Source organism: Vanessa atalanta, chromosome 4 (genome assembly GCF_905147765.1).
Source record: "Vanessa atalanta chromosome 4, ilVanAtal1.2, whole genome shotgun sequence".
In the NCBI taxonomy this organism is placed as follows: domain Eukaryota; kingdom Metazoa; phylum Arthropoda; class Insecta; order Lepidoptera; family Nymphalidae; genus Vanessa; species Vanessa atalanta.
The window spans coordinates 12155165-12177955 of record NC_061874.1 but is presented as its reverse complement, the minus strand read 5'-3'; the positions used below and the strand labels follow the sequence as shown (position 1 = coordinate 12177955).

Here is a 22791-nt window from a genome sequence, read left to right as displayed (position 1 = left end):
TTGGGTCTTGATTAAGCAATCAATGTTTTCATCAACGAGTTTATATATATAAATATTGTTTATTGGGTGATTAGTTCAACAACAGTGCGTCTTTATCTTTCGATTATCCAATCACTGATGGCAGAACGAGAGAAATCTGTGTTTAACTAAATACCCGCTCAACAAAGCTCATATTAGTAAGGCCGACAGTAATTTATTTGTTATTTTTAAGTTCTTAAATCAGCTCTATTTAAAGCATGGTATTATGAGTAAAGTATTATATTTTGTTTAAATTATTTGTATCCATGTGCTTACTAAGTTTGTATTTATTTAAATTTTATTAAAGAATAAAATAGAAACTAACGATTTTTGGAGGCAAATAGACATTTCCTTGTATATAATAAGTGTATGTATACTATAGTTTTAATCTCAAAAGTTTTTTGAGTTTCTTTGAGCGTGCTTTTTGAAAGACAGCTAACGCCGTCTTATTTGGGATTTACACTGCGATGGCCGTCTTCGACATGAATCGGAGAGGCTGCGGGATCATGTTGATAACACATCCACGGCTTCAACATCATATCTTTTCTCTCTCATTTCAACAGCAGTGTAGCAAGTAATTTATAAAATAAATATTACATATTGGAAGTACGGGTGACATGCGACAAGAGCAGCGCCATTGTCTATGGGCGGTGGGGATCACCTACCAACAGGTGGCCAATTTGCTCGTCCTACCGCCGAAAAATAGTAGTAGCGTTAGATTATTTTTATTTTGAAAAAGGAAAATCGCGATATTTTCCTTATGTGAAAATTTTGGGTTGCATGGTTAGGTTGGTTGGTAGGGTTGCACCCTTAAAAATTTCATAATGACTTTACGTATTTATTTGTAAAAAAAAGATTAACAATTTTCCTATATTATATTTTTTCCTTTCACTTAAATTAGACATTTTAATCATTAATCTGATATGGCCCAGAGACTAGAACGCGTGCATCGTAACCGATGATTTTGGGTTCAAACCCAGGCAAGCACCACTGGATTTCATGTGCTTAGTTTATGTTTATAATTCATCTCATGCTTGGCAGTGAAAGAAAACATCGCGAGGAAACCTGCATGTGTCTAATTTCAACGAAATTCTGCCACATGTGTATTCCACCAACCCTAATTGGAGCAGCGTGGTGGAATATGCTCCAAACCTTCTCTTCAAAGAGAGAGGAGGCCTTAGCCCAGCAGTGGGAAATTTACAGGCTGTTAATGTAAATAAATGTAATGTAATCATTAATCAATAATTTAAGCTTAGTCACGAGTCAGCTTATTACAGTGAGGCAGTGGCCCATCTCGGTATTCTTCGGATACGGATAGAGATAAAATATACTCTCAAATTTATATTGTAAAAAAAATATAACACATTTTCTTCTGATTAAAAATTATGAAGAAACTGAAAAATATTTTAGTACAACATTCTAGCTTGTATCTGGTGATCTACAAATTACATTATTTCAGCACATCCTCACACACGTTCACATAACTTTATAATTTCGTCATAGAAGCACACAAATAATTCGATTGAATATCGAAAACTTTATCTATCCAAAATTTAAGGGAATTTAACAAGTCATTTATATGATTTTCTTAATAGAGGCTTTGGTTAAGTGTAAATTATTTATGTTTACTATTTTTATACTTAATTCTGTACTTTATAAAACTAGAATACTTACTTTTATTTTCGGAGTGTTACACTATAGATATGATAAATTGACAAAAATAGGTAATGAAAAAAATGCTTTTTTTATCACATAATACAGTAAAATTACAAATGAAATCACATCTCATTGGATTTGATTTAAAGACGGATACAATAAGGGTATAAAACTATTAGATTTAAGAACAAACATAAAGAAAAATTATTGCCTTATACCAGCTACGAAATTTGAAATTCTCGGCAGCTCTGTATAATATGCATTTAGTACATATAAACCTTACTAAAAAACCGCATTAAATTCGTTGCGTAGTTAAAAAGATCTAAGCATACAGGTGGGAAGCGACTTTGTTGTATACTATATTGAGATATAGAGCAACCACCGGATATAGCTTCTACAAAGAAGAATTGGTATACAAATAATTTAGCAAATAATCTTTTTGGCTAATTAATTACATAAGTACGTTAATTAAATTATAATATAACCAAAACACAACCATTGATAAGTCGATTCTTTTTTCATCGATTTATATCAATAAAAGATTATTCTTTTATTGAGTGATACCTCACTATTACTAGCTTATTGAATGGTTAAATTTATTAATTACAAGTGTCTGGCACATTTGCGAATTCAAATTTCGACTTTTTTTATGAATTACGTACCTTTGATTTTTAAAGAGCTTCCACAAACAATCTTAATTACTTTCCATACTGCCTCGATTCTATAGATTCTATAGAACTTGGGATGTTATTTCCTATTCACATAGATTTAGCATAAATCCATAAATATGCAGGTATTAATAATATTCTTTGTCAGTGGATATAACTTACTTATACTTACTATACTGGACGTAGTATTGAGACCTTCTGAGCATGATTTTCATCTATCTAAGAATATACATATTCCTTGATTATGTAGATAATTTCTTTTTATAAAATAACGAAAAACCTTCTCAAAGATAAATTCAACATGCTCGCATTCAATAAAAATCTCTAAAGCCTTCCGAGGTCGCCCTCCCCTCTTACCGAGTCGAAAGGCACTTTCACTTGAGGAATTCGACGATGGTGTGACGTCACTTTTGCGCAACGTGATGCAACCCGAACCAAATGAATATAATAATATGCATATGTCATATCTTCATTTATTAGATATATTCTTAATCTTACAAGATTATTTAAGGATCATCTCTAAAGATTCAGTAGACTTTCATTTGTTTTAAATGTTCATCAGTTACTCCGTGTTGTGTATTTATTTTTAAATTACCATATTTGATACTTTATTGTCAATTTTATTCTCTTTGTTTGGTTAGTCGAGTAGTAAATAAAAATTTCGTTATATATGAATGGCCATTTATTTTGATGCAACATAATATTACATGATTCATAAAATCTACATTAGTTTGGTCCAATAACATTATTATGTACGCTAACTGCGTCGCATGCTTAAGATAGTAACTTAACCTATAACCCCATTAAACCAACACCATTCTAAATTATAAACTTTTTTACAATTTTACATCGGCGGGCTACCGATGGAACTATTATTTTGTCCCGAATAAATACGAAGGAATACATGTCTATTTGGCACAAAATTTCAAAATTTTACATTCTTACAAGTCCAAATTGAACCGCCGTTGTTATGACTTACAATTTACTAACTACACCTACATTGCAAGTGTCCCACATGTGCGCAAACACAAAAACACATCGTCAGTGACGACTCACGTGTCACGCTACATTTTTCTTAAAAAGCAAACGTCAATCGTTGCTTAAAATATAAAATAAAACAATTATTCTCGATTATAATAATGTTTTATAAATAATTAAAAAATAAATGAGAATTACCTCTTCATACTTAACTAATTCGAGCTTATGCTCATTATTTTTTTCACAAATTCGAACGTAATTATTTACATCGCTTAGTTATCTATAAGTTCATAGAACGTACTAGAAATATATCATAGATATATGGGATAAACATTACCAGCTTTCGACTGACGAACGAAAATCAATCATGAGAACTGATTACGAAACAAACAATGATGATCGTCGTCTAATCGCCGGTAAAAAAGAACTTAATACTATCACAATCAATGCCTCCGTCCAATAGAATTCCAGAGAAAATTACCTTTCCCGAATTTTATGGAGGAGTGTTGATCGATGTTTTAGTCGCACCCCAGAACTGAAACTTGTTCTTCGAGATGCTTTTAGAACATCGACAAACTCTAAAACTGCGTTGAATTTTACGTTACATCGCAAAACACAACCAGTTCCTCATTTTGTCCGCATTACCGCGGCTCTCACACGCCCTTATTTACAATAAATATTTACAAATAACTTATACTAAGTTATTTCGAAGTTCTTATAAGGAGTAAGGATGACAAAACTGGTAAACGAGCCTCTGACTCCTCTCAGTTTTCTTCATGATGCCTTTTTTGTAATACTGCCTTATACTTCTGGACAGTTTGTCGTAGTTCATCGCGGGCCTGTTTTTTCTCTTGCCCCACAGCCTGGCTACACGGACTGAATCTTCAATTTTGAATACTCCGTTACCTGTGAAACATGACATGAATTAACCATTTGTATATAGATAAACTATGATAATAAGGCTATTGTTTTGGTAAAACAAACGTGCAATACGTTATCAGATCGAGGTAAATTAACTTTCAAAATGGAAGTTTTAGGCTAACTGCCAAGTATTTTGTAATCAAATCAATTTTCTAATATACAAACTATCGAACGAAATTTGTATTGAGGTTACGACTATTGTTTATATAATATTAATATTATGCTTCGTTGTGATTAAATGACCCAGAATACACGAAGGACTAATCAAAATCCTATTCTCGTAACTATTGCAAGATTATTCCGCACAATCAATACAACTAAAATTACCATAATACCGCCGTTAATACCAAAAATAGACGTGTTAACAATAATAGCTGTAAATCTAGACGACGTATCAATAACGATAGTATATAGATTCAGTCACGAAGCAGAAAACTAACCTTTTGAGTATTTTATAGAGTACCTAACGCAAGGCAAGTAAACGGCTCGTTCACCTTGGATTGAGAATGTCGCTATGGATTTTTCAAGTATTATAAATACGAGAACACCTAACTAATATCAATGACTTCACATGAACTGAACCATTTAAGGAATGCCCAGTACCGATACTGGGAATAATCAAAATACATCTGTAGAACATTTTTATGAATGTAATATGTTAATTTAATTCAGTCAAAAACTACATTGATTCAATATCAGCTCAATTTTAAACTATTGAGATATTGTATGAAATGTTACGTGATGATGCGACTTGTTTCCGTGTTTTTAACCAATTAAAAGATATCAGTCAGTAAATTGCTGGTATTACTATCGACTTGGAAACAATGTTAAACAAAGGAAACTACGACCCAAACGAGATAAAATATGCCATTACAATTGTATGTGGGTTTAACTGATTGACGACGAATAACTTTTATGCCATTTTTCGATAAACATAAATGGATTTAATTAAATGTTCGATTTTAATATGACTAATAAGAAAATTGTCTGGAGGTTCCAATTATAAATCTATTTTTAGTTATCTATTCAGCGTCTAATGATAATTCTGATGCCCTAATATTATGAATTACGAGTTAAATTGATTATGTTAATTAAAAATCATAATGATTTTTTTTTTATCTTTTAGTCTTTTAACTGAATTCTAATAAATATAATATATTTAAAGTTAAAGACGTAACTTACGAAACTAATTGTATTTCAATTGCATTAATACTTGATTTTATTACGGACGTCAAGTTTATTGCTTATAATCACAAATAAATCCTGTTTAGAAGTTTATGCATATAAATTATAAGAATCTGGTTTCCCCAGCTTTATAGCTATTCCTGCTTTTGTATTGTTATAGAACCACAATAGAATCTATAATTGAATCTAGTCAAACAAGGATCTACATTTTTTACAAGGAAACAGAAAGTGTACGAACAATCGCAATCACTAATATGTAAATTAAATTAAATAATTCAATGTAAAGAAAATCCGCGAACAATTTAATAATTTATTTAGAATGCAACCTGTACTATCCAAGTTTAATTATTCTTCCATAGAAGCAATGTTCTATCTAATTGCTATTCTGAATACTTCCATGAATTTGCATAGGTCGTTTAAACTCACTCCGAGTAGCATTGTAATTGTATTGTTTTATAGATTTACTATGATATAAGTATCTATATTTTTTCTATCGACTAACCTAAACAGCTACATATCATCAATTAAAGGTATTAGGTTTTCTCTCAAGGAATTCTCAGTAGTGTTTATATTTTTTCAGTGTAACATCCAATGCTTCGAATATTACGCAAAGCAGGGGCTCTGCGTTCTGCTCCTATTTTTTCAGTTGTTTTGGATCGGCAACTAGCCGTACTTTAAAAGTCAGAGAATATAGATATATTTCACAATCTTTTGCCCAAAATCTTTTGTTACGTAATATCGACTGCGTAGTTAGTATTAGATATTCGCTACAATTGATAATTTTTTGTCACTAATAGTTCATAGTTCAATTTGAAAAAGTTGTTATGTAAAATTTTAAATTAAATTGAATATTTACATTTCAAGAGATAGAACTAATAGTTTGAAATATTTTTCTTCGTACGTTATCGCAGAGTAACAGTGTTGAGGTAATTACCGATATAACAAGCTACATGAGTACTTACTGCATACTAATTTTAAAACATAAAGCAGGATGATTGGGCAAATTCAATCTATCAATCAGCTAATTCATTATAACTTTGAAAAAAGAGAGTTTCTTATTTTTATTTTTTTAGATTTTTATTTACAAAATACTATTAATAATATTTGTATAATATGAATAATTGTAAATATATATTCAATTCAGCCGTGTGGATTATACACAGTAGAATTATTCGTAGTCACTTTTATTCTAACATCTTAGTCTAAAATATATCTACCAATATTTTCTTTAAAGATTATTAGATAAGGCCTAGTTTATTCAATATTTAAAAGAATAAGAATGTTTGTAAAAGACATTAATATAATACTCACTTCGGTCTAACCACCGTATCGCGGATCCATGTATGTGAGGTGACGCTAGGAGCTCTTTCAGGAATTGCCAAAGGTGGATATGTGTACTGCCTGTTTTCACTTTGCCTCCACCTTGAACTGCACTGGTTCCAGCTGATTCTGAGTCTTCATCTGCTTGCAAAATGACTGCTATTAGTAAAAGTATTCACATTACTTATATGTATATACAGATTAAATTTTAATATGACTAGTGTATAAAAAATGACCACATAGAATAGTGGCCTGCTTGCTAATAATATTGCCCAGTTGCTATTCGACTTTCGCCCATCGTCTGGGCGAGAAATAAATCCACTCTCCTAATATCAGTGAGGCATTATAGGTGAATTAAATTAAAAAAATATATTTGTAGAATATTCTGGATAACTAATATAACTAACTATAACTTTGATAAAAGCAACCCGTTTTAGAGATAGCTTTTGGAGCTTATTCCACCACGTTTATTGACTGTGGTCTGGTAGTTATTTCAAAATATGTTTATGACGTGAATTAAACATTAATATTGCAATCATTAATAATCTAAATAATTAAATCATTACCTGGCAAATAATAGCTTAAAATCAATAAGATTTAATATCCTCAAACTTATACGTTGATTCAATAGTACCTTTCGGTTACACAGCCTTACATAATAAACTTTCGTAAGACGTCATATTTACGCTAATGTATTGGAGTATTAATGTTTGAAAACATTCTTTAGTTGGATACTTGAGACGTATATATTTTTTTATAATATTTATTTATGATAAGTGTCCGTTAATATGGAGAGAAATACGAATATATATTTGAATTTCTTTGTTTTCAATATTTTTTACCAAATTTATTTTAATTTTTTTATTTTATTGACGTAGATAAAATGAAACTAAATCATATGACAAAGAGAAGAGAAAAGAGGACTGGGCAGTTTTTGTTCTGTATTGTTTATATTCATTATGTAGTTTCGATTCAAAAGATTTTTTTTTTATACGTCGTATGTAATTTATATTACTATACTAAATTGCAACATGTATTCTGTTAATTAATAAGTTATTAATTTTGATAAAGATTTACATTGTGCAACAAATAATGAATGTTCATTGTCCATAGTGTTTTTATTATTTTAAGCATATTATATTACAAAATGATAATCTTCATTGTATAAAATAATATTACAATTAATAGACATGATTTAATTTTAAAACGTTTTCAATGATTATCATCACGAGTTCCGTAAACTTATCTTTACCTATCAATATAATTATATCGTTCATAAGTGCATTATTTATAAGTGTATACGTATTTACTGTAACGTAATATACACAAATTAATGCGTTTATTTTTTTATACAATTTAATTAACAAAAAAAACGTAGCTAGTTAGCTACCTTTTTTTGACAGTACAGTTGTACTGAATATACTATAGAGCATAACTTTATGTGCAATCAAAAGTGCACTCTCTTATTTGAATGAGTAAGTGGACTATAAAATGGGCCACCTGATGGTAAGTAGCCACCAAGATTCATAGAAGTTGACGCGCTAAAAAATATTAAGCATTTCTTAGATCGCCAATGCACCGCCATTTGCCAATCTTCACAACTTTGACGTCATGTCCTGCGTGCCTGTAGTTGCACTGGCTCTTTACGGCAGAATATGTGATGAGTGGAAAACCTACCCAGACACAAAGCCCTACCACAATAACTATATTCCTTCACTCTCATAACCCGATCGGTCGGTATAATTGACATAACTGGAAATTGTTCAGACGCAGGACTGGTTATTCATGTTTCACTAACAACGATCTGACAACTGGAATTTGGGAAAACCCTAAAAACGTTTTACAGTCCCGGACTAAATTGGGTCAAAGGATTTGCAAACTTATAATCTCGCCACTAAACTAACAAGACACCTAAAGTAGCGTGTATATGACCTTCGATTTGGGACGTATAAACCATCAGACTGTAAAACACTTACAGTAAACACCGTGGCTCAGACGCTATTTAAAGAGGCGAGTGATAAATTACAATTTTGATACAAACATTTCTGTATCTTGTAATTTATACATATTCGCTATCTTTCTAGCGTTTAGAGTCAAATCGTGTAATGTTATTAAAGAATAATTTTGTTTTACAATTTATATTGGTTGTATATTAATAACATTTTAAATCTAAAACATGTTATCTTAGTTCAACCAATGTGAGTTTATCAATCTATTGATTAGATCATTAACGAAACTGAACCAGTTTTTTTTGTAATAACATTAATATCATGTTTTCTTAAAAAAAATCTTCGACTAAATTAATATTTTAACCCTTAACTTGAGTAAATATTCTTGAACAAATACACAGGAGGATCCTAGGCGTATAAATCGATCAAATTGTTTGATATAATAATATATCTCTAACTTTATAAGGCGTATCTTTTAGCTCATTAAACTCACCAACGCAAGAAATTACACCAATAATAACGCCTTCCTGTCGCATTCTAGATCAAAAGCACGATACGTATCAATTGGATTATATATAAATTTTTATAACGTCAACAGTTTCATCTTGACTAGTACATATTCGACCTTGCGGGTCCGGTGGCACAGCTCTCTGTATCTAGGTCTTCGAGAAATGTTATAAAAAGCTGACTTGACGTATAAGGGCCTGCGTCGAAAGGAATAGAACTCATTGACTATGTGGTTGATAGTCTAACTGTATCTTTGTATGCTCTTGATAATTTATAATATTTTTATATTCCATTGATTATGAGATAAAAATTGCTCGATAGTTTTTACGATGTGAAATATAATTCTTAATTATTTTCTTTTCTGCGAACTCCAACAGTATATGTGTAATTTCTTTTTATCCAAACAATTGTCTGATTTTAATATATTTTGTCTTAACAAACTGTTGTTTACCAAACGTTTGTGTAGCTAACTTTATAAAGTATGACCGACACAATGTTTGGAATGCTGAACAGCTAGAGATAATTGCCCGTAGCTGTTTCCTGTGCTACTATCAATACTTTTTTTCTAAATGTCTGTCTGTTAACATCACTGATATACTCATTCTGTTAATTTAATAAGTTTTACGCCTCTATTATTTAAATATGTACGTTTAAAAAACATGAATATTTTAAAGTTTGGTTAATAAAGTAATATAAATTTCGAATCGAGATAAGTCACTAATAAAATGTCATTTTGACATTAAGATCTTTAACGTGTCAATTTAATATACGCATTTTATTATGCTTATGGGATTCTAGATAATTTCGAAGCTTTCCGCATTATCGATACACTGGTCGTCCTCTTTCTGTCTATCTACAATTCCCTCGTAAAGCAAGTGAATAGTTTCAACGTATAGCCTCACTAGGCCATATATCATTGAGTCGTTTGTCTCAATGTGGGACCTCGCATCGGCTAACGGTGATCACAATACAAGTTGATGCATTGCCGTGCTACATAGCATCGACGACTTTTGTGCTGTTTCATATTAACTATTGTTGAATTTTAAATGCCCATAAACAAGTAATATTATAGCTTATTCAATAGTTGGTTGAATTTGTAAATATATTGAAATTAATGATTGGGTTAACTGTACTGGCAAAGATCAGTCTGATGCATCGTTTCTAATTTTATTTTGTTATATATATATGTATATTTTATTGTTTATATTTTATTCTATGTTAACATTATAAAGTTAAAATTTGTTACGATAACTACGTAATTTCCGATACAATGATCCCATCCTAAAAATGTGATCATTGGTAGAAAGTACATTATTCCTGAGTGCTATGGGGTATAAATTGTGTTTATATCATATCATTTTCTTTATTAATAAATTGCACCCGTGTAAACTCGGGGCTGGTCGCTAGTTTACACATATATACGTATATGTAAACAGTCAACAGCCAAAACAATTAAGTTCCTTTTTCTCGACTATTTGTCACCGATTGTTTTTTTTTTTAAATATAGTAACCATGAAACAAAATTTTCTTTAATAAAGAAAATTGAAAAGAAAATTATGTCTACTATTGATTTAGAGTAAATAATAGTTAAGTTATTTACGGTCAAAATCAACAAGTGCGAACACAAACATAGTTTAATTTGATAACTGTCTTAAAATTCCGTATTCGTAACTACACGCGAACAATCTTAACAAATTTAAGATATCGCTAGTACATATTAACTGGGTATATTGTGGTTGTACATTTTACTGCCTATATAATTATTGAATAATAACCAGCCATTCAAAATTAATTTAATCGCCAGTCAACAACGACACATTATATAAATCATTGGAAACTTATAAGAAATTCATATCTGTGGTTAATACTCAGCAAGATCACAAGTCTACCTTGTATTTAAAAAAAACAAAGGATGAAACTTCAAAATGTTATAACATACCATCACTCATATCCTCAGGCGATGGTAGGTAAGGGGGAGCTGGTGTAGGAGAAGGTTGTTCGTGTTCCACCCACTGACTCCTCCAGCTCTCGTGCCTTGCTGCTTTCCAAATCTCGAGCTGGGCGTACAGTGTGCTTCCGGCCTAAAACAATTGAATTTAGCTTAGTCAAAACAGTAACTAATATTTTAATATATTATTTAAATTAATCAAAATATAAAAAAAACTATTGAATCATAATAACAAACACACATATTTATATAAAGATTCATTATTAATTTATAATAGTAATCATTATTATATATGCCTATTTATTTCACAATAACCTAGAGAACTCTCTATGTGTGGACTTTGAGCGTACACACATGTAATTTGTTTACTAACTATTGCTGATTACGTTTTCATTCATTTTCCAACGAAGAAACAATTTTACTAATATCTTCAATTGAAATAACATGAAACCCCGTTTGATGGTTTGGGATCGATTAGACTATTATCCAATATTATTTTGACTAGAGACTCAGACTTATTAATCTTTATATTTCTTTTATCTCTTGAACTCGTCTTGTTTACATCGATCTATGATTTGAAATCACAGATTGTTACAATTTGTATGCAAACATCGGTTGTAGCGATGTCGCGGAACTTTCATCGGCCTTGGAGAAAGTCGGAGCACTGACGCGTACGATGACAACTGTCAAGCTGGGTGATTAGATTGAGAATACATCGTAACTACTGAGTTACAAGAGTACTATAAAACTTAAGGAATCAAAAAACTGAATGTCTGATATGTTGTACTTCATTTTTATGGATTAGAAATATTTATTAATAGAGCTCTAATAAGGTCTTCAAAATACAATAGTCAATGTCGAATCGTTTTCGATTCATTCGAATTGTTAGATATTTATCTTATCAAGCTTCTCAAATGGATTACGTGATTGTCAAGTACTAAATCTTTGTTTGATCGACTATAATGTTGAGTGCTTTAATACAATCGCTACAATTGTTTCGCAGCAAAGCAATTATATAAAACATAATTAAAGACTAAACGGTAGAAAGGTTTCTGCTGTTTTAATTATATTTAAACTGTCCTTTTACTCAGATGTGTAGTTAAGCTCACTTTCCATTGTTAAAACAAAGCAAGGCCGTGAAGACGTAACATAAAAAAACTGCATTTTCTGATCGCGTCGTATAAGAGCGTAATTGACGTCACTATCCATGAATTAAGGCGAACAGTTATAACGAAATAATTTGATAACGCAATGATTGCGTTATGAGTTGAATAAATATCATCAAACTTACGTATGGAATTTCCAAAGTGCAATTACATTACGACTCAAGTTTTGTACTTATTACATAAAAGTTGCGTATACGTAACCCCTAAACGGATTTCCTTGTTGAGCGAACCGTGAAGTCGCACTGCGAAAACTAGCTCGGATGCAATAAATAATTTAAATTAAAAAAAATCGAAATGAATACTAATTGTTTTAATAATATATATAAATAAATTTCACGTTTAGTTATTTATTATTCAATAATAAAAACATTTATTAAATAAAAAATTTAACTTAAATATAATCTCTAAGATATTGAAAGTGACTAACAGAATTTTAAATTATGAACGCATCAAATATTCAGTCATCTCTATTTATGGCATACTTATATGTACAAAGATGGAATTTTCCTAAACTGTAAATAAAATTTTATTGTAGAAGAAATTTAAAAATCAATATAAATGACGGTTCGTATTTTTTTAAGAACCTTACTTTATGATGTCGACTAACCTTAATAAGGTCTGTCAAGTGTCTGTCAAAGCTCGATCGATGTTTTGTATTATTTTTATCTGTTATTCGGAAATAGATTCGGACAACTCTTAAATAGTTTTTCACTAAAACACAATATATGTATTTAATTTGTATATTATTGAAGTGCTATGAAATGGGTCATCGAACCCAGATCTATACATAATAATGCAGTGAACACAAAAAATATAAACTTATTTTTGTTACTGCCTTCTTTATAATATACTTTCAAGATGTATCTTATTTGCATGGTTTATAAGGTTAGTAATTATATAATATCAATTATATATACTCATTGTTTTTAGGAAGATCTCTTTATAGAGCCTTAAAAGAGGGCTCAATTTCCTGCATTTTATACCACGATCAAAAATATAATAAAAAAATTCAAATACGCGAACGACGAAGTCGCGGTTCGTTTTATAAAATACAAATATATTAAAGGAATATTTTGTTTACCAAAGCCGTTAATAAATAAACAAGTTATTATCAGCGTTCGAGTTTCGAACTATGTTTATCAGTGCCCTTAATCGCCCCCAGGGTCACGTGATTAAAACTATTCCAAAGTTAAACGAAATGTCAACATGACACTGATTAATAACACGTTTACATTAAAACCGTCCTCGCTAATTCTTCAGAATGGACTTTGAATACACAGGTTGTACAATCGTTTTTGATTATGTTATAGAAACTCTAAAGGCTCATCACACGAGGAATCTTTGTCGTATCTTAATTTTTCACGATTCGTGACTAATTTTTGACGGTGGGAATTGTTTATGTACACCAGAATCGCGAAACCTATAAATAAAATGACAGTTACGGCTTAAATTACTTGATGACCGTCTTACGTTCGTCAAAAATTACGAATCGCAATTTTTTGTGGCAGATCCACTCCTGTTGAATTCATCCAAGACTGAACACTGAATCAAGAATCGAGAATATCTATTCGAATATTTTGACCAATCGCATTGCCTGCAATGTGAATGTCATGATGTATCGATTTCTTTTGACAATTCATCAAAGACGGTTCCAGTGTGAATCGACTCTTAGATTTCCTCGGACTACAATGTCTGAATAAAAGCTTATTCTTGAAACCTTTTTAGGCCATTGTTATCCAGTTTAGTATTACAGTTTGTATTAGACATAATTTATTGTATATGAAAACTATATTGACCTCGGTATTATGAATAACATATGAATTTGTCAACAAAATATAGGATAAACAGGCACCGTACTGTAAATCTATATATATAAATACATAAAAATGAAGAATTTGTTTGTTTGACCGTTCAGAACAGCTTTTTATTCCTATAAATTATTAAGATCAAAAATAATTTATTATATTTCCTTATTACTAAACTTAACATTCATTATATTACACATAAATACAATTTTTAACATTTATGTCAACCATTTATGTAAGCGTTTGTATATTTTTAAAATAAAAAAATTATAAAAACTTGTATTGTTACCGTGTAAAATTTGGAACCTGAGACATAAAAACTGATCATTTAAAACAGAATAGCCCGCGGGCTACAGATAATATGATATTTATTGACTATACGGTAAAGGTCAAAGAGACTCGTCATATAAATGATATTAAAAAGACATTCATTGGCATTAGATTAATTTTATACGAAATGACTCATCATCAAGTTCACACGTGTCTAGTAAATTAATTGATATATGTATTATAGATTTAAATAGTATAATCTATACTAATATTATAAATGAGAAAGTAACTCTGTCTGTCTGTTGCTCTTGCACGGCCAAACCGCTAATTTGTTATGAAGCAAGCTTGAACTCCTTTTTGCCTAACGCTTAAAACGGGAGTATTAATTACGGCAAAAAATATTGAAACTTCAACCAATGTTTCAATTCGAAATTGGAACAATCGGGCTATTTTGTGGCAATAGGTCACCACCATAAGATTAAAATCTTAAATAAAAGCATCGCTGAACTCAAAATCAAGAGCAACATGCGAACGGAAGCTCTCGTATTAATATATTATGTAAGTACACTTACTTGTGGTGCTCTTTGATTGAATTCGTCTTCAGTGAGCGCGATTAGTGCTGCGCCGTCCATTGCAAAGTATTCAGCAGGGACCATCGGCAAGTTGTAATGTTGGAGTGTAAACACGACCCACGATTTAACGTCACTTGTATTCCATTGCATTGGATCTGTTGAGAATTATTTTATGTAGACCTATATCATCATAATAACTGTTTCGATTAATGATCGGCATATAAATATTTAAAGAAAAAAACTATCCTTTTTAGGACATTTTGATTGTCGGACTGGAAAATCGACCACCTGATAGTAAGTGTATTGTAAGATTGGTCCCGTAAGAAATTTTAATCATTCCTCAAATCACCAATGCTACCAACCATATGAATTGAAATGTTATGTCCCTTGTGCCTGTAGTAACACTGACCCAAAGACCCTTAAAATTGGAACACAATAATATTGAACATTGCTATTTGGTGGTAGAATATATGATGACGGGTGGTATTCAGATGGCTTGTAAAAAGCCCAACCACCACGTAAAATTTAACATAAATTTGCTTATGCGAAAAATATGACATGATTTCATTTGCGCTATGGATCGTCAATAGACGTTTTAAAAAATTATCATTGCGTAATCAACCATTTTTATAAAGTTCTTAGAATCTATTTATAATCTTTATTTGCTGATGTAGTAGCTTAAGTCTCTACGAGGAAATACTTCATTTTTTTGCCGTATTGCCGTAATGGTGACGACGTCATAGAGATTAATTATTCTGTCATAGGTTGATCGTCGTGATTGTATCGCAGTGCCTACATTCTCACATGTTAGACATCATAGAAGAATGTTTATTACGGGACCGTTCACATATGTATGAATTGTATTTAAATGTTTAATAGTCAATGCACAAGTACGTGACTCACCTGGTGATATACCCAGTACGGTACAAGTATTGTCTACATCTCGCTTAGACTGTTCAATAGCCATTGTGAGCACGCGGTCTATGTCGGGCGCCACTAGAGCTTCGTCTCCGGCACCACCACTACTTTCTTCCATTTTGACACTTCCTAATTCTAACGGAATCGGTCTTAAATTAAGCCGCTTTTGAAATGACGTATCTTCAAGCGCTGATCGTAAGAGAATGTGATCTCTTGGCTCTTCGACTTCTATTTTAGGTGTAATGTAACTTTGTTGTACACTCTCTTGTAATATTTGATTCTCTTTTAGGAGCTCCTCGATATCTATATATTCTTCGTGTTGGGGGACGGGCGATGAGTATTGATTATGGCTACCGTACGATACACAAGAACCTGACGGCGATAATGGATAGGGTGACGCAAAGCCAGGAACTGATAATCTGTTTGGTTCCTCTTTGATAAATATCGGTGAGTATTGTAAAGAATTGTATGGGGAAGGAGGTTGGAGCGCCACAGTTGGTATTGATCCCTCGTCTGATGAGGGAGACGGAGTTGGATAACCTTCGAAATCGTACAGGCGTTCAAGGTAATTGTTATCTTCTGGATATGGTGGAGGTGGCTTAATATGTGTCGGAGGAGAGTGCAACATGGGTTCTGGTGGAGATTCGGCGCCGAGAAGGCGCAAAAGATGATGAATATCAGCGGGGGAAGTTGGTACCGCTCTCTCACCCTGGGACGCAGATGGGGGGCTGCACCCAGACCGGGGCACCGTCTGTGGCATCTGTGGACAAAGAAAAAAATTGTTAGATATAAATTTATATTACAAAGACTCGTATGATAAAACATAAATAAAGAATGTACTACGCGTTTAATATCTACGGAAAATCACAGCAATTCTTTCTTGAATGATTGAGGTGATTCCATTAAACTAATCTTTGTTGTTCCCATATTTAGTACTTACATATATCTATGAATCCCTATATTTTGTTACATTAAATGTCACAGTTAACACTTTAAAGTAATCAATTCTATCGATTGAATACTTATATTCATTCAAGGTTTAATTTTTGGTGAATAAAACGATGGTTACATTTTATTAGTTGAAAGCGTTTGAACGCTAAGATGCGATGTTAGGTCAATCATTTGCGTCAAACTTAGCCTATGACGTGAAACCAGATGTCCTAAACAAAATATCCTCTACATTTTACGCTTTGTTTATTTATATAAACGTCAAAGTAATCTTAAATTAGAACTGACTCATTAGACGAAGCGAGATAAAAATAAACTGTCTAAATTTACATTAAAGTTTATATATATACTTATAAAATATCAGTATAATACTAATAGTACTATAGTACTAATGTAACCTATATTTATGCCCATTGCGATTTAACATCTCAACCACCTATATTTTTATAAATGCCTGGTAATGTGACGAAAGCAAGAAAAAGAACACTCACTCTCCACAGCGACAACCCCATCGTTGTTAGAACACCAGCTTACTCAGAAATTTTACGAACGCGTAATCTCAATCACCTAACTTTTTATGATTGCCTGGTGCTTTAAGTTAGTAAAAATGTAGAGCAAGAAAAATAGCACTCTCCACAGTGACAACCCCATTGTTGATAGAGCAGCGGCTTACTGAGAAATTTTCCTTTTCAATTCCAAAAGTAAGTGCAAGTTTAACCGGTCGGTTAAGGTAATCAAAAGCAAAGTGTTTGCATGAATTATATCAGAACAATGATTTTCCCATGTGACATCTTGATAATTGCCTCACACAACGTGAGAACGTTCATACGATAAATTAACGCGTTTTATTCAAAGACAAGCTGCCTATACAGCAATGTTCCCATTATCGACAAGAGATGCTTTGATTAACAATTTAAGATAAAATATATTCTACATTGACGTCATATTCAACCCCTATTAAGATTGCAAGACGCATATGCAGATAGCGTATATATAAATGGTTCAAAGCGATTATTATGACATTTATAATGTTTAAATTATCTTCTGAGAATTTTATTGTTAATTTATCTTAAACGATAGATACGATATCTCATCGCTGTCTTCAAGAAAATATATAAAAGGGAATAAAAGCACTATTTTTTTTTATTTTCAAATTCCATATACGTTTCAAGAAATGTAATAACTTTACTTAACAAAAAGTATTGATCGTCTGAAAGATTATTAGTAACTGATTGATTTTTTTTAATCCTTAAATATTGTATCATTCGAATGTCTGAACTGGCCGCTCGTGTTACACAATTATATTAAATAAATAGATAAAAAACAACCTCATTTATAAATTACACATTCGAGAGATAATTTATAGGCTTAAATATTTTTAAGGTCAGATGTCTGACAAGATATTTTAATGTCATTATTTAGAGCAGTGTATAAATCACTTGTCACGTCTTTGAGTTATTAAAATTCACGATCTATTATTGCATGGAGTATCTCATCGATTTTGCATTTAAAAATATTGACATAAAAAAAAAATCTAATTTGGTTGTAACATTTAGATGTAGACGTTAGATGTAAACAGATAAAGCTGTTAATATACATCAAGAAAAAGCTACTAGTTTAATAGTTATTACGAATATATTTTTAGCGAAATATTTTTTAAGATAAACACTTTATTATTACTATCGTTACCATTAATTTAAGTTAAATATAATTTACAGGGAATCTCGAAATTGTGTCTTAAATGTAGTCTTAAATGGTCTCAACATTTTACATATTAAATGTTTATATCGAAGGATAAACATATAAAGATAAAATCTTGTTTTTTACGTGTACGCAGAACCCAGAGTACATAGAGGACATAGAAAAGTTCAAATTAATTTTGGATAGATAATTACTTGAATAAATGGTACGAAAACATCGATGACACTTAAATTATAACTTTAGGTATTTGTGTATCGAATATAACACGTCAGTCCGAATATATTAATAAAAAAACGATATATGTAGTTTTAACTCAAGTTGTTAGGCATGCGGAAGTATTAGACATAGCAACGTGTATGAAAAGAATTTTGGGTTTGCACAATCGGAATCTAGGCGGAATAAATTCTTGTGCATATAATTAAAAGGATATTGCGTTTAGATCACGTGAATCATGAGCGAAGATCAGGAGTTATCTTGATGGTAAGTCTTTGTTCAAAGCCAGTTATGTAGCCATCTTCAAATCATTAGTTATCAAATATAACAAAAGCACAAGGGACATAACATCTTAGTTACCAAGCAGTGCATTGGCAATGGTTAATATATCATATATATATATATTTACATCAGCAATGTCCTTGGCCATGTAAAAAAGCAACATAACGACAAGTGAAAATATGTTAAAGTCACATGTGTTAAAGTCACATGTGTATTTACCAACCCACATTCGTGCATTCCTGGGATAACAGCGAGAAACCTTCGCCCAAAACGGCTTAGCCACGTTGTGGAACATTTACATGCTGTTACTCAGTAAAAATGATAACAAATAACTTAACAACAATGTTCATGTTTCATTGATATTGATAAGCCCGACTCTATTTATGCATCATCGTCAAATTTCAAAGTTAAGTTTCTGAACTTCCGTCGAAATTCGACTGCGGCTCTGACGTAATGTATATTGTGCTTGATTTTAGAGCAGACCAGGCATGCGCGTGATCAGACAGATCTCAGCCTTCTGTAACGATTTCGACAAGACCTTGGGTTTTTCACGAATGAGTTGTATTGAGACAATGTCGAAATATGTAACACGTGTAAAGAATTAGAAGTCATTTTTGACGTATTATATTGTCTTTTATTTATTTCACAAATCTTACATAATCGTTTTCGCAATTCGCCTATTGAAAGTCAAATATTATATTTATTTTTATTAACAGAAAGCGTAGCGCTTGATACGGAGTCCTGTGTGCTAAACTTTTGCATAATACAACAATAGCCACACTAGTCTCGTTACGAGATGTCTCAGACAGATTAACTTAAATTGCCCATTAGTTTTGGCAGAACAGCGCCGATTTACAACCTTTATAGAACATCGTTCAAACAAATTAGAACTCTATATTCGATATAATACAATTTACAATGCTTTACATGACAGTATTCGTAGTGTTTCAGTCTGAACTATGGTCTCTACTCCGTTTTACGACACTCAAATAAAGTTTGCAAAGCATTTAGAACATGTTTCGACCACTATAAATATAAGATGTTAAAAAATACAAAAAACAAATTGCCGGGAATCCCGCTAAGTTTGAGAATAATAAATTATAAAAATAACGATATGAACACCTTTTATTAAAGTTAACTTAAGTCTAACTTTGATTTAACTTTCAAACATTTTAACACTGAAAGACTAATAAATGAATTAATCTTTAAATATTTTAAATTATAAAATACAATTTATGACACGATTTATAATCACCAAAAGTATAAATCATAAAAAATCAATTGCCGATTGAATCGATTGCCTGTTTGATGAAACACCGGTTTGAATATCGATATATTTTGATTGAATCGATATATCATAGATTAACTTCTCGATGTTGTTGCTGGAAGAAAATATCTTATCAATCGTAATATAATAACTCACATTAGGGTTCGCTCTTCAACGAAGAAAACAGTTCAATATCACTGATATTATTAAACAAAAATCCCCACTCACTCGAAATGTCAGCCGTGTCAGTGTTGAGCCTCTGTTGTTGCGTCCATGTTGGATTTTGAGGTTAGGCTACACCGGCGACTGACTCGGCTGTTACTTAAGTTGAGGTTACGTAGTTTTTTTGGCCCATGACCGCGTGTGTACGGCGAGTAGATCACACAGCCACTGAGCTCTGCGTCCGCGCACACTGCCTTTGAATCAATGAAGGCCTGCGTCACGCCGGGAAATACGCTTCTAAACTAATATCGAACTTTAATAGTGTAATCTGAACAATACTACACCGTATACGTCATTACTCGTTTAATTATCGATGACGTTCATTTAAATAGAAATAAAAATGTAATTTGTACTGAATCATTTCCATTCAAACTATTCAATTATACCAATATAATTTTCGTTCTTCCTCTTTCCAACGCCTGAACCATTATTGATTGTTTGTTATAAATTTCGCATTATATGCCAATATCTAAATGGTAACGGGAAATAATTATTGTTTTGCATTTATTATATTTCCTGTTTATAAACTAAACAAGTCTTCGTTTATTTGATTGATAGGAAAATTGTAAACATAACAAAATAATAAATAAATTAAATAATTATTAGCGTTCAATAAATAATGATCCTTTTCCATATTGTACCTATATGGAAAAGAAATAATGCGTGAAATTTAATGTTGATATATTTTTTTAATTTATACGTTAATTGTAAGTTTATATATATATATTTTAAATTACTTGACTGTTTTTATCACTAAAATCTAGTTATCAAACCAAAGCCTTACGTGGACTTGATCGACTCACAAATGTCAGTTCAAAATTGCTTGAAAGAGCCTACTCAAATAACATATTGTTTGTTTTGAATCACCATTTATTAAACAAATGAAGTTATTTGCTATGGCAAATAAAATTTAAGCTCTTATATATGTGATCGTTCTTATATTATTCACTGACTTCAAAAATGATGGCTCAGTTTTTAATGTATTCTGTCACCTTAACATAAAGGTAGAAAGGATATAAGCAAATAAAGGTGGTACTGTTTCCTACGTGTACGCTTCTAACAATCCTAAAGAGTTCTTAATACATTACAAAAAATATTTTAAAATAATAATAGTGGCTTTAACTCAAAGTATTCTTAAAGGGCAACTTTATTTATCTGTTTTCCGATTAGAGATAATTATCTCAAACAAACAGTTTATGTAAATATAAAACACAGTTTAATTGAATAATGTTATATCGATTGATAACACAACGAGATTATTGAATATATTAATGTATCTAGTCACGTGATAATACCATTAAAATTCCACTAATTACTTATAAATTCAAACTGGTTATTCCTAAACGCCTATATTATGTTATTAATAAAACTGAGCAAGACTTGAAAATCCCACAAAGGATCCTAGAATCACAATACCTAGGAACCATTATACAATTTCTAAGTATCTATATTAATCTGAGTGTATATATATTCATAATAGAATTGGTGTAGAACCTTATTTATTAAAAAAAAACCATTGGTAGCCCATTTTACTTAAAGGCACTAATATCTATGGACAGTGGAGGCCACTTACAATCATGTGGCCATTAGCCAGTTCAACCTATACTTAAAATAAATATAATAAAAAATCTACTAATTCAGAATGAAAATTTTACTCAAAAGAACTGACAAATATCTTATTTAACCTATTTACTAGTTTTCTAGTTTAATAATAACATAAAAAGTCGTATAAAAGTAAACAAGAACTTCATAAAACGATAGAATATTAGCATGAGGTATTAATAGCTTCGAGGTGTACATTAGTATACCCTGAGCCATTACAGTAAAAGTTCCATATCAATCGGATAAGTATTTTTTCAGTAAATATGTTTATAAAAAAATACACGTACCTTCATGATATTTTGAAATTTTCAGATCTCTAGGATTATATAACTAAATTACTTTTATTAACGAAGAACTCAATTCTTACCAAAAAATAAATTGTCTTTAATAAATGCATAAAGATTTAGATTAAGTATATAGAAGCTAGACGTAACATACCTGTTTTTAGGATATGACGTCAGATGTTATAGTTTTCTACAAAATTGGGTACATTTTTCTACAGTAGATTATTTTCACTTTTATTAGCATGGCGTTAGTAACCGTTTTTATAGTTGAAGTATATGTTAACATGTTATAAAATCACTTAGGTTAACGCTATTAAACAAATAAGACACTGATGACATAATCCTATATCTGCTGTCTATATGTATTCTACTAATATATAATCCATATTAT

General features: G+C 31.2%; 1 protein-coding gene across 4 annotated transcripts in view; it reads right to left on the bottom strand.

Moving 5' to 3' along the window:
- Positions 1-3006: 3006 nt before the first annotated feature.
- LOC125077606 (DNA-binding protein D-ETS-4) overlaps positions 3007-22791 on the bottom strand; it is a 35298-nt gene continuing 15513 nt past the window's right edge. The window contains exons 1-6 of one of the 4 annotated variants that reach the window (XM_047689575.1): positions 20449-20703; positions 15867-16641; positions 14964-15118; positions 11142-11283; positions 6738-6905; positions 3007-4226 (exon numbers count right to left, since the gene is read on the bottom strand). In XM_047689575.1, the coding sequence (XP_047545531.1) occupies positions 4036-4226; positions 6738-6905; positions 11142-11283; positions 14964-15118; positions 15867-16641 (1431 nt within the window). In that variant the 5' untranslated portion in view covers positions 20449-20703 and the 3' untranslated portion in view covers positions 3007-4035. Of the gene's footprint in view, positions 4227-6737; positions 6906-11141; positions 11284-14963; positions 15119-15866; positions 16642-20448; positions 20704-22791 lie in introns of those variants that run through there. The other 3 variants (XM_047689574.1, XM_047689572.1, XM_047689573.1) reach the window with 3 other exon arrangements.